At 39.0% G+C, this 14,217-nt stretch overlaps 2 protein-coding genes across 2 annotated transcripts in view; one reads left to right on the top strand and one right to left on the bottom strand.

The window, feature by feature from the left end:
• The window catches only part of CHOp24 (transmembrane p24 trafficking protein CHOp24), a 34,259-nt gene extending 27,280 nt beyond the window's left edge, over window positions 1-6,979 (bottom strand). The window contains exon 1 of the mRNA XM_071668791.1: window positions 6,793-6,979. Coding sequence (XP_071524892.1) covers window positions 6,793-6,925 — 133 coding nt within the window. The 5' untranslated portion in view covers window positions 6,926-6,979. The remainder of the gene's footprint in view (window positions 1-6,792) is intronic.
• Window positions 6,980-7,738: 759 nt separating this feature from the next.
• Prosbeta1 (proteasome beta1 subunit) lies at window positions 7,739-13,928 on the top strand. The gene is made up of 5 exons (XM_071668790.1): window positions 7,739-7,896; window positions 9,874-10,073; window positions 12,894-13,023; window positions 13,121-13,265; window positions 13,463-13,928. The coding sequence occupies exons 1-5, from the start codon at window positions 7,798-7,800 to the stop codon at window positions 13,588-13,590; spliced, it is 702 nt and encodes a 233-aa protein (XP_071524891.1). The 5' UTR covers window positions 7,739-7,797; the 3' UTR covers window positions 13,591-13,928.
• Window positions 13,929-14,217: the final 289 nt, after the last annotated feature.

The following is a 14,217-nucleotide window of genomic DNA, read 5'->3' on the forward strand; positions in this document are numbered from 1 at the left end:
GTTTGGGCACATGGAGAGAATGAGTGAGGAGAGATTGACCAAGAGGATATATGTGTCGGAGGTGGAGGGAACGAGGAGAAGAGGGAGACCAAATTGGAGGTGGAAAGATGGAGTGAAAAAGATTTTGTGTGACCGGGGCCTGAACATGCAGGAGGGTGAAAGGAGGGCAAGGAATAGAGTGAATTGGAGTCATGTGGTATACAGGGGTTGACGTGCTGTCAGTGGATTGAATCAAGGCATGTGAAGCGTCTGGGGTAAACCATGGAAAGCTGTGTAGGTATGTATATTTGCGTGTGTGGACGTGTGTATGTACATGTGTATGGGGGGGGGGGGGGGGGTTGGGCCATTTCTTTCGTCTGTTTCCTTGCGCTACCTCGCAAACGCGGGAGACAGCGACAAAGTATAAAAAAAAAAAAAAAAAAAAAAATATATATATATATATATATATATATATCCCTGGGGATAGGGGAGAAAGAATACTTCCCACGTATTCCCTGCGTGTCGTAGAAGGCGACTAAAAGGGGAGGGAGCGGGTGGCTGGAAATCCTCCCCTCTCGTTTTTTTTTTTTTATTTTCCAAAAGAAGGAACAGAGAAGGGGGCCAGGTGAGGATTTTCCCTCTAAGGCCCAGTCCTCTGTTCTTAACGCTACCTCGCAAACGCGGGAAATGGCGAATAGTATGAAAAAAAAAAAAAAAAAAAAAAAAAATATATATATATATATATATATATATATATATATATATATGTGTGTGTGTGTGTGTGTGTGTGTGTGTGTGTGTGTGTGTGTGTGTGTGTTCCCTGGGGATAGGGGAGAAAGAATACTTCCCACGTATTCCCTGCATGTCGTAGAAGGCGACTAAAGTGGGAGGGAGCGGGGGGGCTGGAAATCCTCTCCTCTCGTTTTTTTTTAATTTTCCAAAAGAAGGAACAGAGAACTGGGCCAGGTGAGGGTATTCCCTCAGAGGCCCACTCCTCTGTTCTTAACGCTACCTCGCTAATGCGGGAAATGGCGAATAGTTTGAAAGAAAAGAAAGAAAATATATATATATATATATATATATATATATATATATATATATATATATATATATATATATATATATATATCCCTGGGGATAGGGGATTAAGAATACTTCCCACGTATCCTCTGCGTGTCGTAGAAGGCGACTAAAAGGGGAGGGAGCAGGGGGCTGGAAATCCTCACCTCGGTTTTTTTTTTTTTTTTTTTCAATTTTCCAAAAGAAGGAACAGAGAATTGGGCCAGGTGAGGGTATTCCCTCAAAGGCCCAGTCCTCTGTTCTTAACGCTACCTTGCTAATGCGGGAAATGGCGAATAGTTTGAAAGATATATATATATATTATCCCTGGGGATAGGGGAGAAAGAATACTTCCCACGTATTCCCTGCGTGTCGTAGAAGGCGACTAAAAGGGGAGGGAGCGGGTGGCTGGAAATCCTCCCCTATCTTTTTTTTTCAATTTTCCAAAAGAAGGAACAGATAAGGGGGCCAGGTGAGGATATTCCCTCAAAGGCCCAGTCCTCTGTTCTTAACGCTACCTCGCTAATGCGGGAAATGGCGAATAGTACGAAAGAAAAAAAAAAAGAAAATATATATATATATATATATATATATATATATATATATATATATATATATATATATATATATATATATAATTTTTTTTTTTTGCTTTGTCACTGTCTCCCGCGTTTGCGAGGTAGCGCATGGAAACAGACGAAAGATATGGCCCAACCCACCCCCATACACATGTATATGCATACACGTCCACACACTCAAATATACATACCTATACATCTCAATGTACACATATATATATACACACAGACATATACATATATACACATGTACATAATTCATACTGTCTCCCTTTCTTTATTCCCATCGCCACCTCGCCACACATGGAATAACATCCCCCTTCCCCCTCATGGGTGCGAGGTAGCGCTAGGAAAAGACAACAAAGGCCCCATTCGTTCACACTCAGTCTCTAGCTGTCATGTAATAATGCCCAAAACCACAGCTCAATTTCCACATCCAGGCCCCACAGAACTTTCCATGGTTTACCCCAGACGCCTTACATGCCCTGATTCAATCCACTGACAGCACGTCGACCCCGGTATACCACATCGATCCAATCCACTCTATTCCTTGCCCGCCTCTAACCCTCCTGCATGTTCAGGCCCCAATCACTCAAAATCTTTTTCACTCCATCTTTCCACCTCCAATTTGGTCTCCCACTTCTCGTTCCCTCCACCTCCGACACATATATCCTCTTGATCAATCTTTCCTCACTCATTCTCTCCATGTGCCCAAAACACCCTCTTTTGCTCTCTCAACCACACTCTTTTTATTACCATACATCTCTCTTACCCTATTATTACTTACTTGAACAAACCACCTCACACCACATATTGTCCTCAAACATCTCATTTCCAGCACATCCACCCTCCTGCGCACAACTCTATCCATAGCCCACACCTCGCAACCATAAAACATTGTTGGAACCACTATTCCTTCAAACATACCCATTTTTGCTTTCCGAGATAATGTTCTCGACTTCCACACACTCTTCAAGGCTCCCAGGATTTTCGCCCCCTCCCCCACCCTATGATTCACTTCCGCTTCCATGGATCCATCCGCAGCCAAATCCACTCCCAGATATCTAAAACACTTTACTTCCTCCAGTTTTTCTCCATTCAAACTCACCTCCCAATTGACTTGACTCTCAAACCTACTGTACCTAATAACCTTGCTCTTATTCACATTTACTCTCAACTTTCTTCTTTCACACACTTTACCAAACTCAGTCACCAGCTTCTGCAGTTTCTCACATAAATCAGCCACCAGTGCTGTATACCATCAGCGAACAACAACTGACTCACTTCCCAAGCTCTCTCATCCACAACAGACTGCATACTTGCCCCTCTTTCCAAAACTCTTCCATTCACCTCCCTAACAACCCCATCTTATCATAAACAAATTAAACAACCATGGTGACATCACACACCCCTGCCGCACACCTAAATTCACTGAGAACCAATCACTTTCAACTCTTCCTACATGTACAAATGCCTTACATCCTAAATAAAAACTTTTCACTGCTTCTAACAATTTGCCTCCCATACCATATATTATTAATACCTTCCAGAGAGCATCTCTATCAACTCCATCATATGCCTTCTCCAGATCCATAAATGCTACATACAGATCCATTTGCTTTTCTAAGTATTTCTCACATACATTCTTCAAAGCATACACCTGATCCACACATCCTCTACCACTTCTGAAACCACACTGCTCTTCCCCAATCTGAAGCTCTGTACATGCCTTCACCCTCTCAATCAATACCCTCTCATTTAATTTACCAGGAATACTCAACAAACTTCTTTTTTCTTTTTTTTTGCTTTGTCGCTGTCTCCCGCGTTTGCAAGGTAGCACAAGGAAACAGACGAAAGAAATGGCCCAACCAACCCCCATACACATGTATATACATACGTCCACACACGCAAATATACACACCTACACAGCTTTCCATGGTTCACCCTAGACGCTTCATATGCCCCGATTCAATCCACTGACAGCACGTCAACCCCGGTATACCACATCGATCCAATTCACTCTATTCCTTGCCCTCCTTTCACCCTCCTCCATGTTCAGGCCCCGATCACAAAAAATCTTTTTCACTCCATCTTTCCACCTCCAATTTGGTCTCCCACTTCTCCTCGTTCCCTCCACCTCCGACACATATATCCTCTTGGTCAATCTTTCCTCACTCATTCTCCCCATGTGCCCAAACCATTTCAAAACACCCTCTTCTGCTCTCTCAACCACACTCTTTTTATTTCCACACATCTCTCTTACTCTTACGTTACTTACTCGATCAAACCACCTCCCACCACACATTGTCCTCAAACGTCTCATTTCCAGCACATCCATCCTCCTGCGCACAACTCTATCCATAGCCCACGCCTCGCAACCATACAACATTGCTGGAACCACTATTCCTTCAAACATACCCATTTTTGCTTTCAGAGATAATGTTCTCGACTTCCACACATTCTTCAAGGCTCCCAGGATTTTCGCCTCCTCCCCCACCCTATGATTCACTCCTGCTTCCATGGTTACATCCGCTGCCAAATCCACTCCCAGATATCTAAAACACTTCACTTCCTCCAGTTTTTCTCCATTCAAACTTACCTCCCAATTGACTTGACCCTCAACCCTACTGTACCTAATAACCTTGCTCTTATTCACATTTACTCTCAACTTTCTTCTTTCCCACACTTTACCAAACTCAGTCACCAGCTTCTGCAGTTCCTTACATGAATCAGCCATCAGCGCTGTGTCATCAGCGAACAACAACTGACTCACTTCCCAAGCTCTCTCATCCACAACAGACTGCATACTTGCCCCTCTTTCCAAAACTCTTGCATTCACCTCCCTAACAACCCCATCCATAAACAAATTAAACAACCATGGAGACATCACACACCCCTGCCGCAAACCCACATTCACCGAGAACCAATCACTTTCCTCTCTTCCTACACGTACAGATGCCCCACATCCTCGATAAAAACTTTTCACTGCTTCTAACAACTTGCCTCCCACACCATATATTCTTAAAACCTTCCACAGAGCATCTCTATCAATTCTATCATATGCCCTCTCCAGATCCATAAATGCTACATACAAATCCATTTGTTTATCTAAGTATTTTTCACATACATTCTTCAAAGCAAACACCTGATCCACACATCCTCTACCACTTCTGAAACCACACTGCTCTTCCCCAATCTGATGCTCTGTACATGCCTTCGCCCTCTCAATCAATACCCTCCCATATAATTTACCAGGAATACTCAACGAACTTATACCTTTGTAATTTGAGCACTCACTCTTATCCCCTTTGCCTTTGTACAATGGCACTATGCAAGCATTCCACCAATCCTCAGGCACCTCACCATGAATCATATATACATTTAATATACATTTACCAACCTGTCAACAATACAGTCACCCCCTTTTTTTTAATAAATTCCTAAAGTACCCAGTATGTATGTAAAATCAATGCACAGATAATGATTTTCAATATTCACTTATATGTGGTTGGCAGGATCAAATAGCAACTCTGTAGGAAGATGACAGGTTTTCCAGTTTCAAAAACATTTATTAATTTCCAGAAGGTTCAATTGGCAACCAGTACCATGTGACAAATGCTCAAATTGGACAAGGAAACGAGAGTCTTACAGGTATCATTTTGAATAATGAGTTTTAAAAAATATACTTTCATCCCTTTTACAAACACTTACATGAGCCTTAATACCATAACATACAAGCTGCCTCTTCCCACCATCATTCAAATTGGAGTGCACTTTATCAGTATTGCAGGTGAGCCTATTTCACATAAAACTATAATTATCATCTGAAAAAAATCCTACAGTATCAGATACCTTTATAATGAAGAAGATTTTATTACCCTGTAGGGACTCTATCTGGACTTACAGTGGTTGCCTTTCCAATTCAATTGGAATACATACTTTTTCCTTATGAAGAAAGAATCCTAGAGCCAAGTTAACCATATAACATAATGCTGGAAGATATGGCCCTGACATACATACATGGAGCATCCCATGCCAGTTAATGGCTGATTACCAAGTCTTTGGGGCACTAAATACGGTGATACTGACTCAATGGATGTTGAACTCTATGCACTCACTCAAAAAAGTTCATTTCATAAAGATCTTTTGATAATGGGAAAGAGAAGATGTATGAGTCAGAAAATGTCGATAAACACGTAAGATGTCGAGCATGCAAGGTGTGCCAAATGTAAAATCCTGTACAGCAACAAACATGGATAATCTTCCAAGTTTTTTCTCCTTTTCATAACTTCTTTAAATATTCTTTACATCTCGTTGACAAAACCCAATCCTGGAGACTCCCACAAACTTTCGGGGCTCAGTATCAGTGAATAATGCACGGAAAAAAATCAACAAAAATACTCACCTGAGGTCTGTAGCAGTCAAGATTTATCTTACTGTTTTATATTCTAGTCAATATATACTAATTAAATTCATAAAAACTTACCATTAACATAACCACTGGCATCAACAAATGACAGACTGAGCAATCCACAGCAAGAGAAAAATATTAAGCTGGTATGTTTCTACTAACATTTTGCTACTCTATAAGGTTTTCATACGTCTTTATGATATTTCTACAAGTGCATTACCTACTTTCACACTAACTCCACATTCTCCCTGATATGCTAAACACGTATTGACTTATTCAATATCATTCAATACAATATACTATTCCAAATCATGCTCCGCATGTTACCGTTTCCTTTACATGTCACAATAACACTACAGAACAGAAATCAGTAATCACTCAACTCGAACAGAGATGCGGAGTTATTCTAGACAATTACCAGTTAACTGTGTCAATACCCTCCTCTGAGCACCAAAATTTCACCAACACGCCACATTTCTTAAAACACAAAAATAATTGATCACATATGCTGTAAATGCTTATGCCTTAGATTCTACGTCAGCTTACAAGATTCTAAAGACTGCCCTCCTTACTAGATTTAGACTATAGACCAAAAGATATAAACAAAATTACATCTGGTGCAGTGGAGACAACCTATCTCAAACATACACAAAATAAATCTTCTTCACGAACAATTCACACTGGACAAACATATACTTTAATACAGTAGTTCATACCAGATGCTCTAAGTTTGGACGAAGTTCCCGAAAAGATATATGAACTTACCAAGTTTTGTTCCTGTTGTAACTTTCTCGAAGAAGCATTCCTCAGCATGGGCGTCTACAGTGATGAAATAACTTTCGGCAACGCCAATAATTGACAAAATGCCCAGAAATGATAATAACTCCCTCAGATACATGTTGTTGACAACGACTTCCTACGAAAGTTCCGACTGACACGTCTCCCTCAGCAGAACCAACAATTTTTCAGGAGTTTTAACTTTTTTTTTTAAAGATGTGAATTGCATTTAATACTTTGCAGAATTATTCAGATTTGTAGCATTATATTAAAATTGATGGATTAGTATACATTTACAGCTTCTAAATGTCTTTTAATGAACATTTACAGATTATAAGAAATTATTACTGTATATCATTATTTGCACATTAGTGAAATACTTCGAAAGAAAATCATTAATGCATTTTTTAGACAAGACTGGAAATACTGCAATAACAAAGACTGTCCTTAAATAAATAGAAATTGTAAGCTGCTGGTAAAACATCTTGGCATCGCAATCATAGATACCCCGGCATCTTTATTATTAATATCACGACAGGTTACCGCAGTTATAAATTGGTTTGAAATACACTTTTTTATCTGATTCAGATTTCAGACATTTCTCGGTAGTTATAGCAAATGTAAATGCATGTTATTCCCTAATTTGGAAACTATGTATTGGAGAGCAATTAATTTTGTGGATTATTGATATTTCTTGCCCTTATTATTTTTTTAATTTAAGAGAAATTCTATTAATGTAAAACAAAAGCTCTGAAAATCTATTCATGTATCAAATCTATACATGTAAACAATAGGCATAGAAACTCCAGTACAACTGAAACCAAGTTTTTATTCATATAACATAGATATATTGACATGTACTGTATGTAAGGTAGATTTCTTGTAAAGAAAAATGAAATGAAATCTAATGGTGTACCTCTAGAATTTATATGTTGTAGTAGCATAAGAAGTATTTGCGTTACACCCGTACCTCCTACAACAACTCTTGTCATCATGGCGTTAGCAGCGGTGCAAAATCATTCCTCAAAGATGTCCGGTAGTCATTTGGATGCTTTAATGCCCGACTGGATGAATAATGAAGTACTAACAGGTGTAAGTATTGATAAGTTTGTAGTTTAAGGAAGTGGCGATTTTAACTTTGTAGTTTCTACGAAAATCATATCGGTGCATTTATCTACCAATAGTTTATATATATATATATATATATATATATATATATATATATATATATATATATATATATATATATATTCATATATTCTCTTATTCTCCTTACTTTTGAGCCTGATACTTGTAGGTATTAATATATTAAATTTTCAGGTGTCCGAAGTTAATGCCATAGGTTAGTTTTCTCTGTAGATTGGTATCGCAGCATTTTGTTAATCGTGATTAAGAGATGAGGCAAACTCAGTTATATAGTTGAATGATAGTAGGAGGCGTTGTTCATTTATGGCACCTGGTCTTTCTCCTGATCTTCATTATAGGTTAGTCTCACTCTGTTTACATTTATTTTTCACAAGAAGACTTATCTAACCTTTCCAAAACATTCTGATGTTTTAGACTCCATAACCTTATATAGTGTTTTTGAATGTGCCAAACTGATATTCTTTCTTGGTTTCTTTTCAGAAAGTATATTTATGACCTCTTGACTTTTGTGTGCTAAAAATAGTATCCTTTCATAATCATATTCAAAATACTAGTTTTAATTAATCTTCTTATGATATTTTGGTTAGTCCTAAAGCTGTAGTTCTTATTTTCATAAGTGATTGTACTAAGTACATTTTTTTTTATCATATTTATGTATTTTACACAGAGCCCTCATGGCACACTTGTTCTGCATGGGGTATGACTATGCTCATATTTAGTAAATTGAAACTTATTTTGTCTGTATGTTCACAAGCTCTTACTCCTGGTATGAAACTTGCTTTCTTAGATTTTTATGTGATGTGATGTTCAGAATACAATTTATATTCTATCAGTTCTATTTAGTACAGTTTTCTGGGGAATGGGGCTAAGGTGCATAGGAGGTGAATTAGTTGCTGTTTGCAGGTGGCCAAGCTTGTGGTAGACTACAAAGAAATATTACAGAAGCTTGTGACAGAGGCTGGTAGTGTATGTAAATGAAGACTGTTGAAAGTATATGTATACAGAAGTAGAGATGAGTTGCAACAGAGGAGCAAGACAGGATAGTATAAGTGTAAATTTAAATGGAGGACCTTTGGAAAGTGGATAGACATGGAAATGGATAGAACAGTAGGGGCTGAAGTCAGCCATATGTTGGAATAGGGGACTATGATTCTAGGTGCATTAAGGAGTGTTTGGAAGGAGAGGTCATTGTGTACAAGGGTCAAGCCATGGATGATTGAGTACAGTGCAGTAGTTTTAGTAGTAGTATATGGGTGTGAGTCCTGGGCCTTGAAGGCTAAAAAAGAAGGAAGATGGATGTATCGGAAATGAAATGCCTGGGGACACAATGTGGTGTAAGTTGATTGTGTAAGAGATAAGTGTCATGGTGAGTACAGTCTGCCTGGGAGGGTTGACCAGGGAGTGCTGAAATGGTGCTGACATACGAAGAGAATGAGCAAAAAAAATCCAGAACACTTACGATAACTAGTGCCTTGTTTTCAATAGAATGATTAGGATTTTTGTTGTGTTAGGGGACTGATGTGCAATCAGTGGGCTGAACCAGGGCATAGTAAGGGATAAAGGGAAAGCTTGGAGTTAGTCCATGTGGCTTGAATGAGGATGGTTAGTTCTAGTTTCAGTACATTATACATAATGCATGAAAAAAATTTTATTGACTCTTATTTATATGTGTACTGCTGTACTCTTTACCTCCCTATGTATATTTATGTACTGCTATACTCTTCACCTCTCGTTTGTATGTAAGATCTTTCTTTGAGATGAAGTTGTGATATTTACTTTGAACATTGAGATTTTTTTGAGTTTCTCACTTGAACACCAGTATTCAAGTTTTATCTTGTATATAACTAAATCAATGAAGATCTAGCCTATTCACATTAAGGATTTCTATACAGTTGTATCATTTTTATGATTTTTAACTTTCAGACTTCCATCATGGCAGTGGAGTTTGATGGGGGTGTGGTAGTAGGTGCTGATTCTCGGACCTCAATGGGAACGTTTGTTTCGAATCGTGTCACTGATAAGCTAACACGGGTAACAGATCGAATTTACTGCTGCCGCTCTGGTTCAGCAGCAGACACTCAGGCTATTGCTGATATTGTCTCATCACACATGGAAATTTTAGAGTGAGTATTTAATATTCCTTTTAACTAGAATGTCATTGAGCAAAGTACCACATTTTGTTCCTGAGAGCTGGATGCTGGTGTGCCCCACCATTAACTAGACCACAGCACTGCTGCATCACATGAATACTATGTGGTCGTTGGCAGTTCAGTCATGGACTGTTTTGATAACAGTTTCTTTCCCTACGACTCAAAGCTTTGGAATTGTGTTCCTCTTTTTACTCTTTCCCAATAACTGACCTGGCATTTTCTGAAAAAAGTGTTTTTTACTTATCCAAAATTCGAAGTAATTTTCCTTGTCTCTTTTTTCCCCTCCATTAACCTCTTTGCATTTCAGTTATGACCTGGAGTTGGTGTGGACTGTAGTGTGTGATTGGAGCCTTCAACATTTATGAAAAAAATGAATTCGCAGATACTGTGACCCAAAGTTAACAAATACAAAAATGATTGTCAAAAGAAAATTCATCTTTATGAACTGCATATTGTAGAAGACTTTATAAAGAAAGAGAAAATTCAACTTTATGATTTTTTTTTTTTCTTTGTCGCTGTCTCCTGCGTTAGCGAGGTAGCGCAAGGAAACAGACAAAAGAAATGGCCCAACCCACCCCCATACACATGTATATACATACGTCCACACACGCAAATATACATACCTACACAGCTTTCCATGGTTTACCCCAGACGCTTCACATGCCCTGATTCAATCCACTGACAGCACGTCAACCCCGGTATACCACATCGATCCATTTCACTCTATTCCGTGCCCTCCTTTCACCCTCCTGCATGTTCAGGCCCCGATCACACAAAAGCTTTTTCACTCCATCTTTCCACCTCCAATTTGGTCTCCCACTTCTCCTCGTTCCCTCCACCTCCGACACATATATCCTCTTGGTCAATCTTTCCTCACTCATTCTCTCCATGTGCCCAAACCATTTCAAAACACCCTCTTCTGCTCTCTCAACCACGCTCTTTTTATTTCCACACATCTCTCTTACCCTTACGTTACTTACTTGATCAAACCACCTTACACCACACATTGTTCTCAAACATCTCATTTCCAGCACATCCATCCTCCTGCGCACAACTCTATCCATAGCCCACGCCTCGCAACCATACAACATTGTTGGAACCACTGTTCCTTCAAACATACCCATTTTTGCTTTCTGAGATAATGTTCTCGACTTCCACACATTCTTCAAGGCTCCCAGGATTTGTAGAAGACTAAAAACGACAGAAAAAATGACACCTAGTCAAAGAAATGCGTAAATCCTATTTCATATCTCTTTCACTAATAATCTTACTTCTTCATACCACCACTTGCTACCCTTTCTAATCTGCCCACCTCCCACGTTTCTTTTGCGCAAGCCATCACTGCTTTCCTAAATACATCCCATTCCATCCCATCTCCCCTTACATCCTTTGCCCTCACCTTTATGTATATCTCTCTTTTTAAACCAGGTATTCCCAATCACCAGTCCTTTTTCAGCACATAAATCTACAAGCTCTTCACCATTTCCATTTACAACACTGAACACCCCATGTACACCAGTTATTCCCTCAACTGCCACATTACTCACCTTTGCATTCAAATCACCCATCACTATAACTCGGTCTCGTGCATCAAAACTACTAACACACTCACTCAGCTGCTCCCAAAACACTTGCCTTTCATGATCTTTCTTCTCATGCCCAGGTGCATATGCACCAATAATCACCCATCGCTCTTCATCCACTTTCAGTTTTACCCATATCAATCTAGAGTTTACTTTCTTACACTCTATCACATACTCCCACCACTCCTGTTTCAGGAGTAGTGCTACTCATTCCCTTGCTCTTGTCCTCTCACTAACCCCTGACTTTACTCCCAAGACATTCCTAAACCACTCTTCCCCTTTACCCTTGAGCTTCGTTTCACTCAGAGCCAAAACATCCAGGTTCCTTTCCTCAAACATACTACCTATCTCTCCTTTTTTCTCATCTTTGATACATCCTCACACATTTAGACATGTTACATCCACACACATTTAGACACCCCAATCTGAGCCTTCGAGGAGGATGAACACTCCCCGCTTGACGACTCCTTCTGTTTCCCCTTTTAGAAAGTTAAAATACAAGGAGGGGAGGGTTTCTAGCCCCCCCGCTCCCGCCCCCTTTAGTCGCCTTCTACAACATGTGAGGAATGCATGGGAAGTATTCTTTCTCCCCTATCCCTTATCCCAGCAAAATGTTTGGGGATATAATGAATGTTAGAATGAATTGTGAATACATATTAAAATGCATTGAATACACTGACAGTGACAAAGTATTGAGTTGTCACAGTACTCAGTATGCAGTTAATTGTACCTATTTTGTTTTCATAAATTCTCATTGCTGTATCAGAATATTTTTAATCTCATCTGTAAATTTTTCCCTACGTCATTTATGCCTCAGTAATCTACTGTAAATATATTTCATCACTATACAGTATTATATCTTTTACATTGTTTCATCTTGCATGTTTCCTGTAGCTTTTCATCTTTCTGTTTGACCTTGTAAGTGGTAGTTTTATTATATTAGGTTGACTCAGTGCTGTGACAATGGCAGAAATATGTGCATAGAAGTTCAGAATTTGAGTGTTTTGTCTTCTTGTTCTCATAGTGTAGATTTGAGCAATGCCAGATACTTATTTGTCAGTTGTAGGCCTTAAAGTTTTCCTATATCATTGTTACAAATCTAGTGTCATGACAACCAAAAGTGTTACAAATCTAGTATCTTGAGAACCAAAAGTGTGACAGCTCTCCAGGTAATATTTATTTGAAACTCATTTTCTTCATTGTCTTACAGGGTGAAGCTGGGAGAGCCCCCTCTTGTTCAAGTTGCAGCTAACACATTCAAAGAGATCTGTTACAATTACCGAGACATGTTGATGGCAGGGATTATAGTTGCTGGATGGGATAAATCCAAGGGTGGACAGGTAAACAGTCAGATCTTTTTTACTTTTTCTCTTGATAAACTTTTTTCATGTGAATGACTATTCTAGATAATGGAGATCACTTTCTTATCATTTTCAGGTGTACACAATTCCTCTTGGGGGTATGATAATCCGTCAACCAGTTGCTGTTGGAGGTTCTGGTAGCACTTATGTTTGGGGTCATGTTGATGCAGCCTACAGGCCCAACATGAATCAGGAGGAGACAGTTGAATTTGTGAAAAACAGTAAGTGATGTGTGAATGAAAGTGTTCCTTTGAGTGATTATCGAATGGAATAGAATTATGATCTGTTCTCGTTAGCTTCAGATCGGTACAGTATCTTTCTTAGTAACTATCAGACATTCATTTTTTGTCCATTATATTAGAAGTGAATGTAGATTGTGACCAAGCAGTATGTTAGATTATATATACTTGTATTTCAGCACTTACCCTTGCCCTAACCCGTGATGGAAGCAGTGGAGGAGTTGTTCGTGTGGCCGTCATCACAAAGGAGGGAGTGGACCGTCGTGTGTTCCTTCATAATGAGCTACCTCAGTTCTACCAGGGGTAGTGAATAATAAAAACATCTGCACAATAGATTATTAATGACAGTCTTTTATCTGAAGTTTTCATGAAAGGAAATATATTAATGAGGGATACTGCTTTAGGTGAATAAAACTTTTATTACTGATAGTTTTGTACCTTCAGTTAACTGTGTGAGCTGTTGCCTTACTTTGGAAATTGTTGAAGAATACTTGAGTCACAGGAAGCATCCAGCTGGTGGGTGCATGAGAGCTCTTATAGTAAGTGAGCCACTAAGCATTTCAGATTTGTAAAGGCATATATTGCCAAATAATTGATATGTGTTTGCTTATGTATAAGACTTTTGGAAATATATAAGTGAAAACTCATTCCCTTTTCTTGCCTAAGAAAATTAAAATATGTATTAAGGGAGGGGAGAAAGAATTCTACCTCCGTATTCCCTGTGTGTCATAGAAAGCGATTAAAGGGGGTGAAAACAGGGGCTGGAATCTTCCTACTTCTTTTATTTCAATTTCTAAATGACAAAACAGAAGAAAAGGCAAAGCAGGGAATGTTCATTCTCTTCAAAGTCTCAGGTTGGGATCTCTGAATATAAGTAAGATGAGAAGAAAGGAGAGATAGAGAGTATGTTTGAGGAAAGGAACTTGGATGTTCA

This window comes from Panulirus ornatus, chromosome 13, assembly GCF_036320965.1.
Source record: "Panulirus ornatus isolate Po-2019 chromosome 13, ASM3632096v1, whole genome shotgun sequence".
Taxonomy (NCBI): Eukaryota; Metazoa; Arthropoda; class Malacostraca; order Decapoda; family Palinuridae; genus Panulirus; species Panulirus ornatus.

Coding starts and splice junctions, on each gene's coding strand:
- Prosbeta1 (XM_071668790.1), top strand. CDS start 7,798: ATGGCGTTAGCAGCGGTGCAAAATCATTCCTCAAAGATGTCCGGTAGT. Junction 10,074..12,893: donor TCACACATGGAAATTTTAGA/GTGAGTATTTAA, acceptor ATTGTCTTACAG/GGTGAAGCTGGGAGAGCCCC. Junction 13,024..13,120: donor ATAAATCCAAGGGTGGACAG/GTAAACAGTCAG, acceptor TATCATTTTCAG/GTGTACACAATTCCTCTTGG.